The sequence below is a fragment of the Paroedura picta genome, chromosome 7 (genome assembly GCF_049243985.1).
Source record: "Paroedura picta isolate Pp20150507F chromosome 7, Ppicta_v3.0, whole genome shotgun sequence".
In the NCBI taxonomy this organism is placed as follows: Eukaryota; Metazoa; Chordata; class Lepidosauria; order Squamata; family Gekkonidae; genus Paroedura; species Paroedura picta.
The window spans coordinates 30,950,168-30,973,467 of record NC_135375.1 but is presented as its reverse complement, the minus strand read 5'-3'; the positions used below and the strand labels follow the sequence as shown (position 1 = coordinate 30,973,467).

At 40.3% G+C, this 23,300-nt stretch overlaps 1 protein-coding gene across 6 annotated transcripts in view; it reads right to left on the bottom strand.

The window, feature by feature from the left end:
• The window catches only part of MAST4 (microtubule associated serine/threonine kinase family member 4), a 275,824-nt gene that overhangs the window by 229,224 nt on the left and 23,300 nt on the right, over positions 1 to 23,300 (bottom strand). For 5 of the 6 annotated variants that reach the window (XR_013233058.1, XM_077347278.1, XM_077347279.1 and 2 more), the window contains exon 2: positions 7,918 to 8,071. Coding sequence is in view for 4 of the 6 variants with exons in the window: in XM_077347278.1 (XP_077203393.1) it covers positions 7,918 to 8,071 (154 nt within the window). In the remaining 2 variants the exon portion in view is untranslated. Of the gene's footprint in view, positions 1 to 7,917; positions 8,072 to 23,300 lie in introns of those variants that run through there. The other variant, XM_077347282.1, reaches the window with a different exon arrangement.

Genomic DNA, 23,300 nt, shown 5'->3' with positions numbered 1-23,300 from the left:
AAACACCCCCCCCCCTCGGTCTTTGGGTCAAAAGGTCCATTGAGTCTGTTGGGGGATGGGACTATGGGTTTATGGGAATTTTATGGAAATGTGAGGATTTTATTGTATGTTTTGCTTACTGCTGTAAATCCCCATGAGCCAGCTGTACTGAGAGCTCAATAAATATTGAGAGCTCAATAAATATGTCAATATTATTTTAATAAATTAAATAAATGAACATCAGGGCCTCAGTCAGCTGTAGGAAATTCCTTTCTGTAAGTTCCTCTTCATTCACAAATAAGAGTTGCACTTACCTGTAATATTCAGCAGGGTCATCTGTACAGATACATATTGGGACTGCATCTGCACAGGCCAGCTGCAGACATTTTGTTCCTAGCTCTTTAAAAAAATCCTAAAATGGCCCCCCTTTCCTTCAGTTCCCCTATATCACCACAAGCACTCCTTTTAAACATGGACCAAGCAATAGGGACTTCTGTAATCATTTCTAGTTCCTCCCTGCAACCACTGTTTCTTTCTTTCAGTATTTCTTCTTATCTATTTACTCACTCCAATTTTTTTTTGAGCAAGAGCGAGCTCACAGCTTAGTTGGAGGGAGGGAATGTGTGTCTGCACAGATGTCAAAGAACAACAATTAGAGGTAAGTGCCACTCTTTTTTGATCTTACATCTTCTGATACAGCCCCATATTGGGACCAGTAGTGAATTAATAACCATAGGAGGAGGGGTAAATCTCTCATTGCATTACGAACTTTAAGACTGTTTTTCCCACATCAGCATCTCTCCTCGCCTGCTGATCCAGTGCATAATGCTTAACATTATAAGCCACAGCCTTACAAATGTCCAGCAGTGGTACACTGCTGTAAAATGCAGCAGATATGGCTATCATGCGGGTGGAATCATCTTCAATCTTATGGGACACAGCCTACCAGCAGACAAGTAGCAGGACTGAACCACAGCAACCAACTGGGAAGAAGTGGTTCTGCCCTTCCCAAGAGCCCCAATAACTAATAAAAAGTGTCCTAGCTTTACAAAATGACTTTGTCCTTTCTAAATAATAGAGAATAGCTCATCTCACATCCAGGGTAGGTAACTCCTTTTCTGGGTCAAAGCAGGGGAGGACAATGGCTGAAGAATTCTCTTTCTTTAGTGACCTAGGGCTAGCCACCAACTTTCAGCCTAACTTCACTCACAGGATTATTTTGAGTAAAACAATCACTCCAAAATTCAGTAAAGGTGGGTTGTGGAAGAAAAAGCAGCAGAGATGGCTAGCAGTAAGGAAAGCTGAGCTGGAGGGAAAGGGGTAGATGAAAGTGAGAGTTTGCTGATACTAAATTTCTTGGAACAAATACAAATAATTTAGTGACAATAAATTCTATAAAGGCTATAAATTGGAAGGTGGAGCTGTTTTAAGTGATCTTCACTTTTAAGACCACTACTGTGAATAACTTAGGGGGAGCCAACCTTTTACTAAGGAGTGTTTTATGAATATTTTAGGGTGCTCAATGGTTAAGTAATGGTTTGTTTTTATATTGATGGTTTTCTATTTGTTATGATTTTATGGTATTTGTTTTTACCTGTAATCTGCCTTGATCAGAGCTCTGGAGAGACAAGCCTATACATTTCCTAAATTTTAAAAAGCCAATTAAAGCAAACAATTCATGTATTTATGAAAGCTGTAGCTACACTGTAGCTAGCTGTTTGCTAAGAATCAAGCCCAAAATAGCTTACATTGGAAAATTAAGATACATTTATAATAAAGTGATCTATGTCACCTCTGTATTGAGACTGAAAAGCGAGAAATAACATAGTAACCTAAACAGACAGGCCATCTGTTGCACTTGGTTATATTTAATCATCATAAAATGGCTAGTATTGTTTATTTCATATCCCTGTAAATGTGCAACAAGGCTTTAGCATAAGCACATCATTACTCCTTTTCTTTCAACCCTTGAGCTTACACTGTGACAGTTTATGGCACTTAATTCCAGAGCAGGATTTAATATCTTCCCAAGGCTCTGAAAAATTCTAACATCTGAGCCTGTCTTTCTTTCTTTTTTTTAAGAAAAAACAACTTGTATGAAATCTTTCAGCCCTAAATTTTCAGTTAAATTAAACAACTGAGGAGATTCCATCATCTGAACGAAATAAGAAAATGTCAGTACGGGACAAGCCAAAGAAGAGAGAGTCTGGACTTATTGCTTATGTACTTCTGGCTTCCATATGCATTTCCCATCAGAAACGTATTTAAAACCCTTCAGAGAATGCCATTTTTAACAAAAATTTTCATCCTGGATGTAGAATTTTCTTGATGTGAAAACACATCTTATGCCACACCCTGGGGGTGAACTGCAGTGGAAGTCGACGGAAGTAATGTTTAATTCCTCCCTTCCCCCGCCACCAGAACAGGTAAATAAATGGCGACCACAGCCCCTCCTCACAGCATTTCTTCCGTTGAAGGGAGGGATTGGGCTCAGCTACAATTCTCCTCAGGTTTGCCTGGAAGGAAGCCCCACAGAGCTGACTTCTGAGTAAACATGCTTGGAAGTGGGCTGTCAGCTCTTTTGGCAGGGAAACTGGGGAGCTGATTTGGCATGGCATCAGCATCCATGGACTTAAGTGGGTTTCAATTAATGCGGGCCTTCTAAATGCTAGAGAAGGAAACCGGAGGGGGGCTCCACTAGCAAATTAACTCAAGGAGTGGGGGGAAGGGTGAGATACCCAGGCATTTTGTGGGGGGGGGGCAGCCATGATATTTCCAGATGTTGCGAGAATCAGATCCTCACAACATTTTTTTGTTGCTTGCATTAACCATAGTTCCAAAACCTTTTAACTTTATTTATTACATTTCTATACTGCCCTGCCAGCTAGCTGGCTCAGAGAAAAGTAAAAGGAATGGCACTCCAGTAGTTTGTGTACTTTTCATCTGATCCTACTTAAAGGACTGCTCTTGGAGTTACTGAAAATAATGGCTTTTTAAATGTGGCTATTTTTAAATAATGGCTTTTTAAATGTTATTGGGAATGTCTTCTGCAGGGTTCCATTATCTACCCACACAGAAAAAGTCTTTAATATTTACATATTATCAATCAAATCAAAGTAGAAGAGGCATATATGTTTCTCCTTACTGCATTCAGTTTTATGTTCTACCTATCTTTTGGTATGTACAGAAAACCTGCTTGTTTGCCAAGCAAGGCCTGAACCACTATTGAGTTAGAAACATAATGACTAAGTAGGAACAGACACCCCTCTTGCTTGGTATGGTAGTTCTTGATCTTTTTTGGAGATGCCAGAATGGAGGCTAAATTCAGCTATGGATCTATGAGACATCCCAGGATATCCCTCCATAACTGGGAAAGCCACAGGTCCAGAGGAGCCTGACTGCATCACAGAAAAAACAGGGTCACTGATCCCACAGTCTATTCCTTACTCCATCCTACTTCCTGCTGTGGACAAGCTGTGACTTACAAGCCTAGGGGATGGAGCAGAAGAAATATGAACACTCTCAAACTGACTTATATCGCATTCCTCACAAGCATATCAGATTTGAATTCATCTCCACTGGAGAGAGTAATCAGCAGTGGGGCCACAGACACAGCATGAAGGCAAACAGATGGGAGTCCTTCTCAAAACCAGAGTAGAAATCTTTGACAGAAAATAAAAGGGGAGATAATAGAAGCAGTATTACAACCATAACTCCTGTCAGCTAAATCATTTCAGAGACTCACAGAGCTTTTCTCACACACATCCCCACACACACTTTAACATACCTTAAAATAAATACTAACACTTGTATTTTCTATCAAAGATTTCCACTCTGGTTTTGAGGACTCAGTGCACAAGGGGGCAGGGAAACACTTTGGGTGCTTTTAAGACCTCTAGGGACTTTCTCGTGTGTCAGGTCTATATGGAACTGTACTCAGACCACAAAGATGAACATATAAAAATCTTTAAATCCTAGCCCTTGAATGCAGCCAACAGACATTTCAGCAAGAAATCTGTACCATATTTCAAGAACACATTACCTGAAATCATTACACACCGTTAACACTAATAAGTATGGTTGCCAACACTAGGCAGGGAAATTTCTGCAGATTTGGTATTGAAGCCTGAGAAAGGCACGGGGTCGCAATGGGTTGGACACAACTTCGCATCTAACAACAATAACAATGCCATAGAGTTCACCCTCCAAAGCAATCATTTTCTCCAGGGGAACTGATCAGGAAATCACTTATAATTCCAGGAGACTGGCAACCCTATAAGGTCAAGTTAAAGTCCTCTCCAGAAGCTTGGAATCCTTGAGCAAGTCTTTTTTTAAAAACTTGCGTAACATAACAGTTTCAAATAATTATCTATGGTAAGTACTAGAAAGGAAGGAAATTCATATTTTCGGTTTGCTTTTTCAGCCTGGTTAGGCACAATGCCCTTCATTTCAAGCACATTTAAAAAGCCATTATTTTCTATCATGAATTCCACTCCCTGCGCAGCTAACTAAGCCTACAGAGTATTCTTGATTCTGACAATTTAAGCCCAAGCCCGAACGATTGTATAAAGCTCTTTGAAGTGACTTCACGAAGCCCATTCACTGCAGCAAAGGAACTTTGCATTTAACCAGTTTGCTCCTCCACGGTGTGTGTGTGTTGGGGGGGGGGGGGAGATTTCAATAGTTTCATTTTCTGTATTTAGACAATACAATCAGGCAAATTAAGAATCTGACTTTAACCCAGCTCAGCCATGGATAACAATATATTAGCATGACTATATTAATTACTGTCAATGTTAATGCCTTTAATTTCAAACTGGAATCTGCTGTTCATATAAAACCGAATTTAAAATATATAACAGGAATTTAGAAATCAAAAGCAAAAATGACTGCCCACACTGTACGTTAAAAATTGCTGTCAGTCTCTCAGTACTCTTGAATTTAGGAGTTATGAATATTACATAGTAACATGATTGACAAGTTTCTCCCTAGAGAGCAATATCAGCTTCAAGGTAGGCTGACAGCTAAATATATCTGAGAGTATATCTAAATGAATATACGGAATTCAATGCTAGAATTTTTCTATTCTTCCACCATCAACAGACCCATCAAGAGAACAGACTTTTCCCACTGAAACAACTGAGGGAAGAAAGCTAAAAGTAGAGTCAATTTATCTGTTTGATAAATATGATAATTTCCACTAATAAGAAATCATTCATGTAAGTGAACATATTATACTCAATGAAAAGCTAAAGTTGTATAGGTAATCGTTTGAAGAGTAAAACTTTAGCATTTCATAGCACATTAAATCATATGTATATCATTCTACACATTATGTCTCTCCATTTTATGCTGCACAAGCAGAGTGGTCTGATGGGGGGAGACTCCTCAACTCTGTATAGGATTTTACTTACCAGTGGCCCAACAGAGTCATTTTGGGCCACACAATTCTCCTAGCAGAATTAGAAGAACAGGCTATATTTAACTATTTGTGATTGTAACCTACCTCTTCTTCCAGGTCAAATTTTTCAGAATCCCAGGATTCCACAAAACCCTGGTTGAGAAAACCTGGTCTACATTCAAGACTGTTTCTGCACTAGAGATATTGTTCAGATTTGCCACGTCTGTCTCAAAATCTTGTGCTGGAATAAATTTTATTAATTTTTAAGATGATAGCAGGTTCAAGTCCTCTCACTTCTGTGAAATATACTGGGTGAGCTTGTGTCTGTCACCCTCTCTCAGCTTATCTAACTCACAAGATCACTTCAATTATAAAATGGAGGCGTTGAGAGAAAGCTGGGGTGAAAAAATAAATAAGATAGACTCTGGAAAGAGGGGAAGGTTTCAGCCACAAAGTGAGCACCACTACTATTTAACACATTTGCACCATTAGCATCTTCAAAATCTTTCTTTTTTTGGCAGTCAAGTCACAGCCAACTTAAGGAGGCAAGAGAGGTTCAGTGGCAGTTCCAGCCTCTGCATAGCAACCCTAGCCTTATTGGTGGTCTCCTATCCAAATACTAATCAGGGCTGACCCTGTTTAGCTTCCAAGACCTGATCCTCAGACTGGCTTGGACTATCGAGGCCATTTAGTTATTTATTCATTTATAATCTAACTTGCTCTCCAATGGGACTACATCACTCTTTTCCCTACCATTTGGTCATAGAATCATAGAATCATAGAGTTGGAAGGGGCCATACAGGCCATCTAGTCCAACCCCCTGCTCAACGCAGGATTAGCCCTAAGCATCCTAAAGCATCCAAGAAAAGTGTGTATCCAACCTTTGCTTGAAGACTGCCAGTGAGGGGGCACTCACCACCTCCTTAGGCAGCCTATTCCACTGCTGAACTACTCTGACTGTGAAAAACTTTTTCCTGATATCTAGCCTATATCGTTGTACTTGAAGTTTAAACCCATTACTGCGTGTCCTCTCCTCTGCAGCCAGCAGAAACAGCATCCTGCCCTCCTCCAAGTGACAACCTTTCAAATACTTAAAGAGGGCTATCATGTCCCCTCTCAACCTCCTTTTCTCCAGGCTGAACATTCCCAAGTCCCTCAACCTATCTTCATAGGGCTTGGTCCCTTGGCCCCAGATCATCTTCGTCGCTCTCCTCTGTACCCTTTCAATTTTAATTTTCAATTTCAATTTTCACAATCGCCCTGCGAGGTTGATTAGCCTTAGTATGTGTGACTGGCCCAAAGTCACTCAGCTATAAGGAAAGGGTTCAAATTATACCGATCTAGTCTTGTTTTGCATTAATTTAAAACTAAAAATTAAAAAGATATTTTTATCTACTGGTTTTATACCCTTCTGCCCTTTTAGAGAATGGGACATACAGAAATCAACTGAAAAGTTACTGGAAACATCTCCTACTTCAGTTACAGTTAATAAATATGCTATTTTGAATTAGAATCAACATGCTCTTAAAATGCTATATATATTCACGTACAGAACATCCACAATTTGAATACTGCGAGTAATTCTGCTTGCCCCACTTTCAAGAAAAAGGTAATTAAAATGATCTGTTGAAAGATCATCAATTTAATTAAGAAAATAGTGTGGCTTTTTAGGCTTGCAAACAACTGAATGGGAGCATAAGGATTTGTGCTTTCAGTCATGATTAGTTCATGGAATTAATAATTTGGAGCACGTGAAGATGGAAAAACTGTTCACACAATACAAAAATATAATCCATTCACTGGCAACAAACTTCACACAAACAAAACAACAAAGACTATGGCATGCCTTGCCCCAAAATGTTCTTAGTCACCATAGTTTTTTTTAAAAGAGAATTAGATGAGTTCACAGTGCAATCCTAAACAGAGTTACATGGTTGTACATCACTTGATTTCAATGAACTTAGAAGAAGACAGCAGAAGGGAAGCCATGTCAGTATACTGGACATGATCTAGAAGGGGCTCATAACATTAAACTTAATAGTTCAAGGGGCAGAGATATTTCTTTAAGGAAACAACCCCACCCTCTACCCCATTGTCATCACAGTCCAAATGATATCAGGACCTATTCTGTACACAATAGATAATGCACTTTAGAAGTAGATTTTCCTGTTCTGCACAGGAAAATCCAGTTGCAAAAGCACATTGAATGTGCGGAATGGGTCCTGGACCATCCAATACTGCTTTTTCAAGGAAACAGAAGACACTTGGAGAATTGATAATGTATCTCCAAGATCTTACTTAATTGTGCCCTCAAAAACAATATGCCTCTTTTACATCCTGGAGATTCACAAATAACTACGCAAATATATTTCATAAGTCATTAAACTGGCTATATTTAAATAGTCATAATATCAGGCTATGGGCCTGGATTTGAGCATAATACCATGTTTGCCATAGCATGTTTTTCTGTTTTTAAGGATGCTTCAAGTTATGTGTTCCTACACCAAACCCTTCACTGCTGTTTTCATTATACCCACCTGTCAGAGCTCCTCCAAGGCTTCCTCTTCTAAAAGGTCTTCCATCTTCACTGAGCTGCCTTTTAAATTTCAGTGATTTGCCAGGGCCAGAAGAGACTTCAGGATTGCTTGATTTTCGAAATGGCATTGATGGAGGAGATAATATGCTGTCGAGCTGTAAAAAAATGTAGATGCTGGAGTTTAGAATGCGTTTTCAGTTGAAACTTGAAGCACTGTGTTAATAGTTTTGCATGAAATAGTTCTAAGCCTTATAAGAGACACCAAAATGAGTGTTCAGGTATTGCCGACAGAGGTAAGGGAAAAGAGGATAATGCTGCCAGAACCTTCATCTGGAAACAGTGTTTTCCTTTTTCAGAAAGTGTAAGACAGTTTGAAAGACACTTTTGCATTGAATGGATAGGCTCCAGAAGTTTTTGCACTGTTCTAACTTGACCTGCTTGACAAAAGATGACTGAGGCAAAAAGGATGTGCACACGCATTACGGAAAGAGTTTATCCAACCACCTTGAACTCTCTGAAGTGTACTCTATTTCCAGTTTCAGGACACTTTTCATTTACCTGAACATGGGTAGAGCCATTTTTCAAACTATTTTCATTCTGCTTAAGTTTATTATAAAAGCTCTTTGCATTTGGTATTTAAGGCTAAAAAAAACAGGCTTTCTCCATAGTTGCATCTGGAATTCCATCCAGCATCTATATATGTGACATCTAACTCCTGGGGGATTACGCCAGAGACTTGTTGATTCTTTCACTGTAACTGATCATTCATCATGAAAGTTGCCCTCTCCAAATCACTGTCCAATATGACCGTCTAGAATGAAGAAAGGGTCATAATAGAGTGATACATCTACCCCAATCTCATGATTTTGATTTAAAAAAAACTACACCAAGGGAGGCTCATCAGTTAGATAAAAAAGAGAAACTACACCGAGGCAGGTTTGTAAATAGCCAATTACTTGCTAGCCTGCGGCAAGTAAATATTCCCTCCCCCCATGATAAGAAGCTCCCTTAAAGCTTCTGGATTGCAGCATCTTCACAAGTATAATTCTTTAAAATTAACTCCACACACTCAGTATAGGGATATGCTTTCACTGTGGAATACCATCCCACTGAAAATTCCTTGATTTATTTCATAAAGCCTTCAGGTTTTGTAATGTTATTTTTAGAGCTTAGCACAGTTATGCAGTGTTCAGCTACCTTTTGAGATGAATGCCAGCATTAAAAGAAACAAGCATTTGGAGTGAAACTAATTCTGAATATTAGACTAGCGAGGCACAACATCTCGTTGGTGAAGGATTAAGAGAAGTATCGACCCTTAAGTTGTAAAGCCATAGTTTACTTCTTCATTTGTCATGATAAATAGGCTGTGCAATTTGTTTGTGTTTAGAGCTTGTGGAGGAGCATGCATTTATAACAGAGAGGCAGACTAGATTCTGGGCCACCAAGTTTCAAATCCCCGTAGTACATGGAAATCTGCTGAGTGACCTTACACAGGTCATATACTCTCATCCTAACCTAATATAGGGTGGTCCTAAAGATAAAAATGGAAAGCAGGAGAATTATCTTAGCTACTTTGATTCCCCCATTGTGGAGAAAGGTAGAATATAAATGAAATATACAAATTTTTGAAATATAACTTTCAAGAGGGGTTCCCCCCCCCCCGCCAAGAGGGTTTTGTTCCAGATGAGTAAGTATGCTTATTCAAATAGATGCAGTCATTTTCACATGTTTAGGAGATGCCATTTTACATGTTTGTAGGCTGAGCTCTGACATGAAAATCTGAGCTGTCTCAAATGAACCCAGTGACATCATCCTTATTCCTTCTCCCTCCTTATTTAGAACAAGTGGATACCAACAACAGAAGTGTGATCATGAATTTATTTCCCACCTTTTCTTTTTAAAAGTTGTATAACTCCACAAGAGCTGTGTTTTTTTTTAAATCAAGGGATCTTAGATTCCAGATTTTGAGGTATTTTTATGAGCCAAAAGTGTGAAGAACAGGATCGTAATTTTAAGGTATTGAATTGTAAGTCTGTTGTGGCACTGCCAATTCCAAATTACAATAATTTCTTGTTTATATTATGACTTGCTTGCTTTTTACTAGGCTGCTTAAAAGATGCTCCATAAACCTGTTATATGCAAAATGGAAGAACTTAAAAAGCCACCAGGTGGCACTATACTATAATTAAAAACCAATTGTACAAGTCTCAAAACTAGTTAATTTAAAATTAACAGTGGAATAGAACAAAAACATTCTTTTCCAGATAACGCTTTCAGAAGACTTGAATTCCCTTTGCTATTTCAGAATATTTTGAGAAAACAAATTTTAACTTAGTTGTCATGCTCCATTTCTACCTCAAATTATAATCTTTTTCTACCCACTCTATTATAGTATTATATTGAAGAAGCAAAAAGTTAACAACCATTTGGAGCAGTAAGGTTAAAAGACTATAACTTAAATGCAGTAATGCTGATCAGTCCAAAATGCTGTATCTAGACCCGTCTCCCATTTCCAAATATACTGAAGCATTGAAGTGAGGTGTCATGGCTCTGCATCATGCCAAAAATAGAGATATTCAGGCTCTCACAGGTATGAGTAACACAAATCTGCTCCAGAGCTCTTCGATCCATCCCCACTCCCCTCTGTCACACCCAAACACACATGCACCAACATGCACACATAGGCTCTAAATCCACATGCTCCAAACCCTTCCCTCCCCACTTCCCCGAACTACCCCCTGGTTGCTCCCCCCAACACACACAAACACACAAACACGCACACTGCAGGGCAGCTTCACCAAACCATGGGGCCTCCACCCCGGCCCCCAGAGGCCTGCGGGGAGGCTTTGGCAAGCCATGTGGCCTCCGTCCCAACCCCCAGTACTGGGGACAGTACTGCAGCTTCAGCAAGCCATGCCGCCTCTGCCCTGGTTCCCAGAGGCCTCCAAGGCAGTGCCACAGCTTTGGCCTGCCACATAGCCTCTGCCCCAGAGTCCTCCACCTCTACTGGCCATCTACCTAACTCGCAGCCGCGCCCTGGCCTCGGCCTCCACTGGCCACCTCCCTCCCTTCTCTGGGGCGGGACTATAGACATCATGTCCTTACCCATTTCTGCCCCAAGAGGTGTGCCAGAAGATGTGTTCCACATGAAGAGCACTCATCTCATCACATCCTCTTCAGTAAATTTCAATCTAATCTTTCTACTAATCTACTTTAAAGTATTGTTGTGAGGACAGGAGAACAATGTTAGCTGTTCAGAATCCCCGATGGGAAGAAAGGCAAATTAAATGGAATAACAAAGATAAATAAAAATGGAACATAAAAATAATTACAAAAATGCCAACAACTATCCTGATTAATAGTAATAGATATTTGAATAAACTTTTTGGCATTGTAAAAAACATTGATCTCTGCCACCTGACATTTTAATACTCAACAATATGTAGTAATTTGGCTTAGCATAACAAGCAACCCCAAATACAGTCCTGTTATAGTTTTCCAAAGCTTTACTAAAGCCATCTAACAGAGAACAGGAATAGCAGATAGTTTTCAGAGTAGAGGGAAGTAAGCAGTACGGATCTTATAAAGGTCTGCTGTAAAACTAGTCTTATTTAGCTTATTCTTTAAGCACAATCAGCAAGATTGCAAGATTTGATGGCAACACTTAATTATTCATGATGACGAAAACATAAATAGATTGGGATGAGCTCCAAACCCAGTTCCTGTTGAAAAGTGGAAGGGAAGTGAAACTCTAGAAATAATTCCTCTTGATATGTAACCCTGTAGCTGTTTAAAGGAAGGCAGCATCAGATGAAAGTCACTCCAAACACATTGCTTATCCAATGTGTCACTCGGCAATGCTGTCATGATTTGCAGTACTTTATTCTTCTCTACAGAAGCAAATGACAGCCATTCACTTCAACTGGTGACAATTAAAGTGTACGCTCAAGGATACTACTAGATGGAAATTAAATTTGGGATCATCTGAGTGACTAAAGGGCCAGATCTCAATCCCTGCCCCACCCATTATATCTCTGTTTATTTAATTCCATGAAACGTAAATATCTATTGAGAACAGGATCAGGCTCATTCAGTAAATCATCATCCTAATCTTAGTTCTATTTGAAATGTATTCCCACTTCTTCTCAAACAGTATCTTTCTTTGGTAGTGAAGCATTTTACTTCCATATACTCTCTGCAAAGCTATTCCATACATTCTCTGCAAAAATATTATCATTCCATAATCTGAGGGGGGAAATAGGCATCCTGTAACTTCATGCAATAAATCAACAAAAAATGCTGCCTATGAGTAGGAAACCTTCCCCAGATATTTCTGCTCAGTACAGAAGTAATTCTATACTGAACCAGTCTTAATATCTGTAAAAAAAAAAAACTTGGGAGAGTAGTAGCCAACCAAAGTACACTACAAGTTTGCCAGATAAGAAAAACAAGAAAAGCAAGGGGAAGGGTACCAAGACCAGAAGAACAGGTGAAGCACAAGGTAGGTATCTCAAAACAAGAGGCTAACAACTTTTGCAACTGTCAGAAACAGTTCATTATCTGAACCGCAATCAGCACCTGGATATATTTTGACCAAAAGGACTGAACTGGACCATCATTGGCTGCATAAGATATAGCCGATTTGGTTCCTATGTAGTCCATTTGGTGATGTCCAAGCGTACAGGCAATGTTTATGCTGTTTGAACCAAGTGTTCATGATGCAATACCGATTTTCATGACAGAATTGTGCCAAAAGATCGCCTGCATCATTCCTTTCTCCAAGGCCAAAGTTGCCAGTAATGTGTCTCTCTGCTTGTGTGCCAACTTTTGCACCCATTATATAAATGACATCCTTTTTGTGTACTTTTTAAAAAGTGTCTTCAATGACGGTATAGAAGTAGGGTTGCGCGCTCCAGCACGCTTTGGCCTGCACCAAAGCCTGAGGTCCATGCCGTGGCATGGAGGGGAGCCAGCACCCGCATGCCTTCGGTGCTTGCCAAAGCGGCCGAAATGCACAACCCTATATAGAAGTCTTCAGTTTCCTCCACTATTGCATCAGTTGTCGGAGCATATACCTGGACAGCTGTGATATTTCTTAGCTGCTGCTGCTCTTAACCACAACACCAAGCTGAAGGCCCAATCAGTTGTCTTAGATGTATATCTGCTGACTTCAACCATAAGCCTAGAAGAAAAACTCCATCTTGCAGACCCTGTAGAACTTAATAAGTTCTGTTAGGGCTCTGATCTCTCCTGGGATCTCATGTCAGCAGATGGGAGCCAGGACCAAAAAGGCCCTAGTTCTAGTTGAGGCCAACCATACTGCCTTTGGGGCCAGGGGCCTTCAGCCAGTTGGTATTGGCTGACCTTTCTGGGAGATGTATTCAGATAAATGAGGGGGGGGGAAACACAGAGATAATCAAGGGTCACTTGAACACAGGCAGCTCTGCTTCCCATGTGTCAAAACCGTTATTGATGTTTTGTCATGTAACCTATTTTTTGTGACCTGCCAGTTAATTGTGCCTGTATTGTTATTGTTATTACTATTATTACAGATATTGTTATTACTGTTTTGGTTTTTATGTTTTAAGGGGTTTTGTGGCGCAGAGTGGTAAGGCAGTGATATGCTGTCTGAAGCTGTCTGCCCATGAGGTTGGGAGTTCAATCCCAGCAGCCGGCTCAAGGTTGACTCAGCCTTTCATCCTTCCGAGGTCGGTAAAATGAGTACCCAGCTTGCTGGGGGGTAAATGGTAATGACTGGGGAAGGCACTGGCAAACCACCCCGTATTGAGTCTGCCATGAAAACGCTAAAGGGCGTCACCCCAAGGGTCAGACATGACTCGGTGCTTGCACAGGGGATACCTTTACCTTTACCTTTATGAGTATTTTGTGATTTGATTTTATATTGTAAGCCGCCATGAGAAGATATTGTCATGAGTGGCAGGGAATGAATGAATGAATGAATGAATGAATGAATGAATGAATGAATGAATGAATGAATGATCAATCTCTCAAATACACAGGGCCCAGACCACATATGGCCTTAAAGGTTAGTACCAAAACCTTGAACCAGATCTGGAAATCAACTGGAAGCCAATGCATTTGCCATAGGACTGGTTTTATATGGCTTCTCCACAATTCCCTAAGTCAGAGGTCTCCAACCCCTGGTCTGCGGCCTGGTACCAGGCCGTTAAGGCCATGGTACCGGGCCGCCAGCGGCCGCGCCTGCCTTCCCCTCCCCCCGCAGCAAGAGGGGGGAAGAGGCAGGCGCAGCCGCTGGCACGCCAGCAACGCAAACGCGCACGCGTGGAGCCACGGCACATGCATGTTTGCGCCCCCTGCTGGTGAAAACACACATCTGCGACTGTTCTGCGCATGCGCGTTAGCGCCACCTAATAACGAAAACGTGCATGCGCGACAACTGCGCGTGCGACTTTACGTGCAGCTGCTGTGGCCGGGCCGCCGGCTTTCTAACACCCTCGGAGGCGATCCCCAACTACAAGAAGATTGGGGACCGCTGCCCTAAGTAGTATATTTGCAAGGAAGTGTTTTGAACACTGGGGAGGGGGGTCAGAGTACATCTTTAAGCTGCTCTCAGAAGAATATTGAAAACTTCACCTACCTATTATTCCTCAGGCAATATCTATTTGTTTTTTTAAACCTGACTATTTGAAAATTATATGTGTTTGTGGGGGGGTGGTAACAAATATTAATTAACATGCATCATCATTCTTGATTATAAATGCTGTTTTACACTCAAAAGGCAACAACTCAAAACAGCAGTTTCACAGCCATAGGCTCAGCCAGAAGGTAAAACCATAGTGAGCGTGCTTTCAAAGTCACTTTCAGTCTTATGAAAAAAAATTAAGTACATATTAAAGAGAGACATTCATATTCATTGTTTGTTGACACCATCATCATTGGACTAGTGAAAAATGCTCCAATCTTCAGGGGAAAATATGTATGCTTGGGAAGGAGATTTCCTTGTTTACCATGAATACTAATGAAGTCAACTTGGTTTAGTTCATTTATAAAATCCATTTCTATTCTGTCACCAATGAATTTCTAAACAACCTAGAATGGCTTAATTTGCTCAGATAGAATGTAGGCTTTCGAAACCTAATTGTTCATTCAGGTCAATGCACTTCTACCCATGCTCAATTAGATCTCATTTACCCCTCCATTATATGAAAGTATAAACTACAAATACAAGCTAACACATTTCTAATTCTAGACTTCTTTAAAAAATCACAAGTTGAAGAGCAACAACAATGGGCTTTTTTGTTTGTTTCTTCTTCTCAGTCACTTTTCCAAGTCTGTCTGCTTTGCCCCAGCTGATTCATCCTTATCCATGGTTCCTCTATATATTTGTGAAACAGCCTGGGGGGTGGGACATGTCTGGCTGCCCAATAGGGCCAATCAGGGTGCAGCCAGCAAAGCTTTGACTGGCCCTGCCCCTGCAGCTCCCGCCCTCCATCCCTGGACTCTAGCCTCTTTGCTCTCTTATATATAGCTTGCTTCTGTTTTCTCTGTGGTATAGGTTTCAGTAGTAAATATGATACACCCAAGATAGTTTGTTCACTGTGCAAGGAAGGAAAGTGGCTGAAATCCTCTATTTTTATTTCTAATTCACTGTAAGCAACACAGGTCAAGCCAAGCATGTGGCTATCCATAATGCTTTGCGTGACAAATAGGTCAACTGGCAGGCTCTATGTGAAGTTAATATCCTCAACAACAGATATCCTGGCTGTCAAAGGGGTAATGTAATCTTTTGCACAGAAGAGTTGGATGTTCCTCTCTACCTGAGTACAACTGGAATAAAGGAATGGGACCTCACCTGGACCAGTGGCAGATCTAAGTAACCATTCTGTATTGTTTCACCTTAATGTGTCTTCCTGGTAAAAATCAATCTTCTAGCAACTTCTTTCTGTCTTTAATAACTGGCACATCAAACTCTCATTTACAGAGGATTCTCCACACCTGGACTTCCCATCCCCACCAGAATGCAAATGAAGTTATTCCCAAGGACTCACCCAAAAGCAAAGGTTGGATACACACTTTTGTTGGATGCTTTAGCATGCTTTGGACTGATCCTGCGTTGAGCAGGGGGTTGGACCAGATGGCCTGTATGGCCCCTTCCAACTCTATGATTCTATGATTCTAAAATCTTTCAAAGCTTTGGAGGTACTCCTAATTACCCATTAGAGTTCCTTAATAAAAATCTGGTTCACCTATTAATGACTCTGTTTCTTTGACATTGCCTTCCTGATCACTTCAAGGCCTTGTTTTAGCACAACCATGCCCTGCCCCTAGCCTTCAAGGTATACACTTGCTATAAAAATAAAGCATAGACAAGTGTGTCTCCATTCTTGTTTTTGACTCTACCTTATGTGAGACCCAGCTTGCTGGATGGGTTGCTTCTTCTGGAACCATCCCCCTTGGAGCATCAGATGGTAAATATAAGTTTCATAGGACCCTGTTCTACTCTTTTGCACCTGATCAACTCTTTATATTCTCTGATCTACATTAAATTGTATGCAAGTTCCATGTAAATGTTCTGAAATGTTTTCTGTAAACTGCCAAGAGCCGTAGGGAAGGGCAGTATAAAAATCTAAATAAATAATAAATAATAATAATAAAGTTTTTGTGTTCAATAAAATTCATTTTTATTAATTTTCAGAACTGCTTCTGTTCAAGATTTCTTACCAGATACTTTCTTCATATGCACAGGTAGAGCATCTCACCACCACTCACATTGCTTATTAGTCTCCTAAATTTGTTAAATCCCCCATCATAAATTCAGAAGACATATCTATTTCCAGTAAAAAAACCGGCTCAATTTTGTAAAGGCCATCAGTAGGAGCCTTGCTTTCCCAAAACAAATGTTGGTGAGTACAAAGTGCCATCAAGTTGCAGCCGACATGGTGACTCCAAAGGGTTTTCAAGGCAAGAGATGTACAAAGGGGCTCGCCATTGCCTGCCTGTGTTACAACCCTGGACTTCCTTGGTGATCTCCCTTCCAAGAACTAACTGGGAGTAACCCTGCTCCACTTCCGAGCTCTGATGAAATAGGGCTAGCCTGAGCTATCCAGATCAGGGAGCAGTATAAGCTTATTTTGTTTAGTAATGCATTTCTTTCTTTAAAGAAAAAAGGGTTAGCTATAACATGTATCCTTTCTTCGTTTTTAGACGCTTTTTATCCAGTGCTGTCATTTGTGTCCCATGCTACATTTTCATCATTCATATAATTCAGCTATTTCTCTGTATCTCCAGATACATACCTTTTTACTTACTATGTGCATTAACTGTAGGCATATATTGAATTAATGCAACCTAGCATTTACTTACTATATTAATGGCTGCCCTGTAATTCCACATCCTACTTGTTAACATTCAATGCACACAAATGTTCTAACATATTGGTAATGAGATGCACAACTAACACTTAGACAAGTATCTGAATTTTTCACATACGTTTATCAAAAGATACTCTAGAGACTGTACATTCCATTTAAAAATAATTTTCTTCCCCTTTTTAGAGTCCATTGACAAGAAGCTTTACTGTGAAAACAGTTTTTGGGCATAGCAATGCTTATCAAAGCATACTAATGGTGCTTTAGAACCATTACAAAAATTATACTTTTGAAGTTAATGTTCTCAATTTTTCTTAAGTAGGACATGAAACCAGACTGCTGTTGTAAGTCACATAATGAACTCTTGTCCAGTTAATATAACTTCAATATGTCTTTTTTTTTTAAACAGAGCATTGGGATAAATGCTCTGTATGACTACTGTGTTAACAATTCCTTGACTCTCATTATGGAGAAACTGGTGCCAGAAAACAGTTTCATACATATAGCTATTCTGTCCAAAAAGGCAAGTATTTCTGTCTCTATACAACATTCCAACTGCCCAATATATTAGACTAGCAGAGATGCCCATATTGAAAATGAGGCAGGACAGGACCCTCCCCCCCCCCCACACACACACACAACTCTCTTGACAGGAGGAAGGCCAGCAAGAGCTGCAGGGCTGTGTCAGGGCACATGAGGAGGCATCCATGCATGGTCTGACAGCAGCGAGAAAGAGCAATAGCATGTTCACTGAGGGGGCAGGAGAGCTTCTTTGCTTAGCCTCAGCAGTGGGGACAGCAGGGAGACAGTGGGGGAGGCTGCAAGAGGGCGGGGAGTGCAGCAGGACCTTCGTGGAGGGGGGGACTTTCCCGCCGACCCTCAGCAGTGAGGACAGCAGGGAGAGCTCTGGGGAGGGTGCCTTTTGGCCTAAATAACTATTGATTTTAATTGTTATATATACGTACTCTGCCCCTTTAAGGATCTGTACAGTGAATGCAAATGAGTTGCAACAGGGAGAGGATTTAATTAGAATGTAATTCCTTGGTCAATCTGCAGCATACAGCAGAGAAGGAAACCTTGCTGGCCACAGAATTATTAATGTTTACCAAACTATTGTGATGGTATGTATCAATGTTACTATCATAGAATCATAGAATCATAGAGTTGGAAGGGGCCATACAGGCCATCAAGTCCAACCCCCTGCTCATTCTTATGATCTTATATCATTTTGTACACTGGACATAATGAGAAATCAGTTGTGAAACAGAAAATATCTAGAATTCCTGTCATGTCCTGATATCCTTCAAGTTTAAGAATATTGCCGAGTTTTTGCAAGTCTACCATGCAACCACTGCAAGTTTGAAAAGCAAGTGGAGTTATGGACTGTAAACTGGGCATGGTGCCATGTTGTGAGACACTCTGCCAGAAAAGAAAACGCTGTTTTGCACTTATCACTTTAATCACTACATTGAATTTGTATGTTAAATATCAATTGTATACTTTTTGATATAAATTTGTTGTGATACTATCAGCATTTTTGCAAAAAAATGTAGTGGGGTTTTGTTTTTTTGTTTTGTATTCTTACTGTATACCATTGCTGAGATTGGGGCCGGGAAGCACAGCAGAGGCTTCTCACAGAGGGTGGAGGACTTCCCTGCCATCCCTAATTGGTCCTCAGTGGGGGATGGCTCTCATACTGAGGGGCAATCAGACACCCAAAGGGGAGCATGGCAGCCCTCTGATAGGTCCTTATGATGTGCCAGTTGCTTCCAGTGAGGACCAATCACAGGCCCAACATGTTGCCAGGTACTACAGTCATGATTTTATGTATGTATGATGATAAAGGATAGAAGACAAAGCAAGGAACATTTTCATTTTTAATACACTGGGAGTGCACTGGGTATACCAGGGGTAGTCAACCTGTGGTCCTCCAGATGTCTATGGACTACAATTCCCATGAGCCCCTGCCAGTGTTTGCTGGCAGGGGCTCATGGGAATTATAGTCCATGGACATCTGGAGGACCACAGGTTGACTACCCCTGGGGTATACTGATTTTGGTCGGAGTATAGCTGCCAGGCAAGGCATTTGAGATGAAACTGACCAAGGCTTGTTAGTTGTGGAGGCTCACACTCTTGGAGAGTATAGAACAAGGAAAAGGAAGAAGATTCCAAAAATGTGGGGAGAAAGGAAAATGGAGACTTGGAAGATCTGATTTATGAATGCTGCTAACTACACGGGTTAAAATCAGCACATACAACATAACTTTGCATTTAAGAGTAAGAGCTCATATTTACTGAGGGCATTATGACTAGCTAGCTGCCATGCCAAATGCTGGCACTGCACAGATGCAAAACCGCACACAGTATACTGCTTATTTAGAATTGTGAGCCAATTTTGGAAACAATAAAAGAGGCCCAACTTGAAAAAAACTAGGCAAGTCCAACAGGCTAAGTTTGAACAGTGATCACAGTTTTCATGTTGTTTGCAGCATCCCTCCTTATTTACAGGCAAGGACTGTAAAAATCCAAGACATTTGAAGATATTTCTACTCGATTTAAATCACTAGAAACACAACAGAACAGAAGAAGAAAAATTCAAACAGGTAAGTTGGAGGACAGTGACTTTTCAGAAATTTTGAGGACAAAATCAAAGAAGCTAAAAAGAGATAAGGTAGCAGATAATAATCGGATACTATGGAGCTGAGAGTGGAACTAGACAGAAATAGGATAAAATAATTAAAGATATAGAGATTCAAGATTTTAGCAAGGAAGTTGTTAAATAATGACTGAAGGAAAGGATAAAGGAAGATGGTGGTGTGGAATTAAGGCACTTAAAAAGGAAAACATAAAATTTTCTAGAAGCGCATAAACGTAATATTGAAATTAGTGTAGAATAAACACTGTCAAACTGACATGTGAAATAAATTAAGTAAGTTGAAGAATTAAGAACAGAAGATAGATATAATCAGGGCAGTATTTGGGAGGAGATGGGAATTTGAAATAATGCTAAAAGCTGATCCCTAGCCTATATTGTCCCACATTATCAATTCAATGCATGGACAGTAACTACAGGTCACAGTGTGACACTGCAAAGCCTAATTTAAAAACTGATATGGACAACTGATATGTTAATGAATTCTGACAAGCAACATGAAAATATTATCCCAGGGGTACTATAATTTCCTATAAAACATTTTACTCACATCCCAGAAGTCAGTATCTGCCAAAGTATATTTAGTTGTTGGGGGAGGGGGGGAAGATCAGACTATAAAACTCACATGTTTTTGCAGATTGCTTTTCAGGAAGCAGTTTGTTTACTTAGAAGTTTGCACAGGGAGTGAGTTTCCTTAGTAAAACTGGCGCTGTTTCCCCTTAATTCCTGCCTTCAATTTTCTTTTAAGGAAAAGCGTCACTTGATTTCCTTACATCTACTATATGTGGGCAATAAATCACTCAATACACAAGAAAAATTCAACAGAAAATAATCTACTATAATTTAGATAAACGAGAAAAAGTATGACACACAAAGTGCCTCATTATTTAGTGTTAATGCCACTCAATGGCAAGAATCAAGAGGAAAGCTAGAGGCATCCTAATAATTGATTACTTCCCTACCTGCATCCTAAACAACATGATAGAAAGCAGATATTTGGTCTAACTCAGCAGTTCCCTGAGAACTGTGTGACGAATTTTCACAGGCCCATCAAAACCGTGAAAATCTCAGAAAAGATTACTAGTCAACTTGCAGAAATATATTTACAAGAATTATACTAAAAGATTTAAACTTTGGAGATAAAGTAATAGCCCGACTTTGTCAGAACTCAGAAGACATGTAGGGCTGGCCCTGGCTAGTATTTGAATGAGAGACCTTCCAAGGACACCATGCTCATGATGTGGGAGCAGGCAATGGTGAATCAGCTCTGAACATCTCTTGCCTTGAAAGCCGTACGGAGCTGCCATGTCAGCTGTGACTTGATTCGGGGGCGGGGGGAGATGAGATCATTTTTACTATGCATCTATGATATTGTCCAAGCACTGGTTTTGGTGTGCATAAGAGGAAAGATTAGTGTTCTCCTGACTGGTTCCATTAGAAGGGTTCACTGAAACAAAAATAGAGCTGTGGACCCAAGCTACGGTAACGCCATAGACTGACAAAACATAACCAATTCTGGAAATCTATTTCCAAAAAAGGGGAAAGGGCATTATCTCAACTCATCCTTGAAACCCTCCCTCTCTTAGGGTGAATCAATCTCTTCTTTTCTGCAAATTGCCAACCTGAAGAATCACTTTGGATCGATTCATTTGTTTGACAGAGTACAATCTTCAGAGGACAAGTTCAGAAGAACTGCCAAGATCACAACAACTGTGAAGGATCAAAATTAGTGAATCACAAACAGAAAATCACACAAATTTGCAAGGAAGGGTAGAAAACTAGCATTACTGTGTAGCTACACCAGGGCATTTTCCACCTAAATGTAAAGGTATCCCCTGTGCAAGCACTGGGTCATGTCTGACCCTTGGGGTGATGCCCTCTAGCGTTTTCATGGCAGACTCAATACGGGGTGGTTTGCCAGTGCCTTCCCCAGTCATTACCGTTTACTCCCCAGCAAGCTGGGTACTCATTTTACCGACCTCAGAAGGATGGAAGGCTGGGTCAACCTTGAGCCGGCTGCTGGGATCGAACTGCTCTGCAATTTCAACATCCAGTTTCCCCCCTTTGCCTGCATTCCTTTGTTAGCTTTCTTCAGTGAATGAACACTAAAATGCATGTTCAAAACATGAACCACCAGAATTTAAATGGAAGGTACTTGCTGGATGCTACTGCGCAGATGCAAAAGAGCAATTTTGTCAATGTTTTAAAAAAACTTCGGATACCACCCCCTAAGCATCACCAGTGACATTCCACCCCAATTTAGATAAGTGTGGGGTTTTATTGTAGCTGCAGAATTAATACACCAGAGAAAAAGAATGGTGTGTAAAATGAGCACAGAATCCAAAGTCAAGATCAAAGGCTTACTGCTCTAAAAATCTGCAGTAAGATGTGTGTGCATGACAGGCCTACCTCTGAATGCGGTATATTATACTTCTTTCCTGTTTATTTAAATCTTATTTTTTAATCTTGTAAGGTACTCTGGGTCCCCACTGGGAAGGATTGGGATAAAAATATTTAAACTATTAGACCACCAACTCTCATAATTAACATGCATCTCTCCAGAAATTCACATTATATGTACCCTCCACACTAAAGATTCTCAAAAGTAACAGAACATATATAAAGGGAACCCTATAGAGAGGAAATTATACAGTAATGTAACTGTACTTATCCTCATTACTTCAAATATTTTATCTACACTCATTTATCTACACTACTTTATATAGCAATTGCTAAAGTGGCTTAGAACCAAACATCTATGAAACATTTTTCATGAGTATTTTATTAGTTTTTCTTCTAATAGCTGTTCTACACATTATGTTTTTAAATCTGAGAGTTTATAAAACAATTTATAATAGGGAAATAAGGTCCAGACATTCACAGATAAAATTCTGCTGGACAAGTAACAAGCCCTCTTATGAGAATCTAAAGAGAAATTTGGGCTACCATATACAAGGTTATATGATTTCTGTTTCATTTTTCAAACAAAAAAGGCAATATGACTAGTATTTAGGAAGAGTCAAATTATTTTATCCAGCACTGGTTACTAAAGAGCCTCTTGTGGCGCAGAGTGGTAAGGCAGCCGTCTGAAAGCTTTGCCCATGAGGCTGGGAGTTCAATCCCAGCAGCCGGCTCAAGGTTGGCTCAGCCTTCCATCCTTCCGAGGTCGGTAAAATGAGTACCCAGCTTGCTGGGGGGGTAAACGGTAATGACTGGGGAAGGCACTGGCAAACCACCCTGTATTGAGTCTGCCATGAAAACGCTAGAGGGCGTCACCCCAAAGGTCAGACATGACCCAGTGCTTGCACAGGGGATACCTTTATCTTTACCTTTAGGAAGCTACAGCCAACTGACGGATAGAACCATAACATGATTAGACAT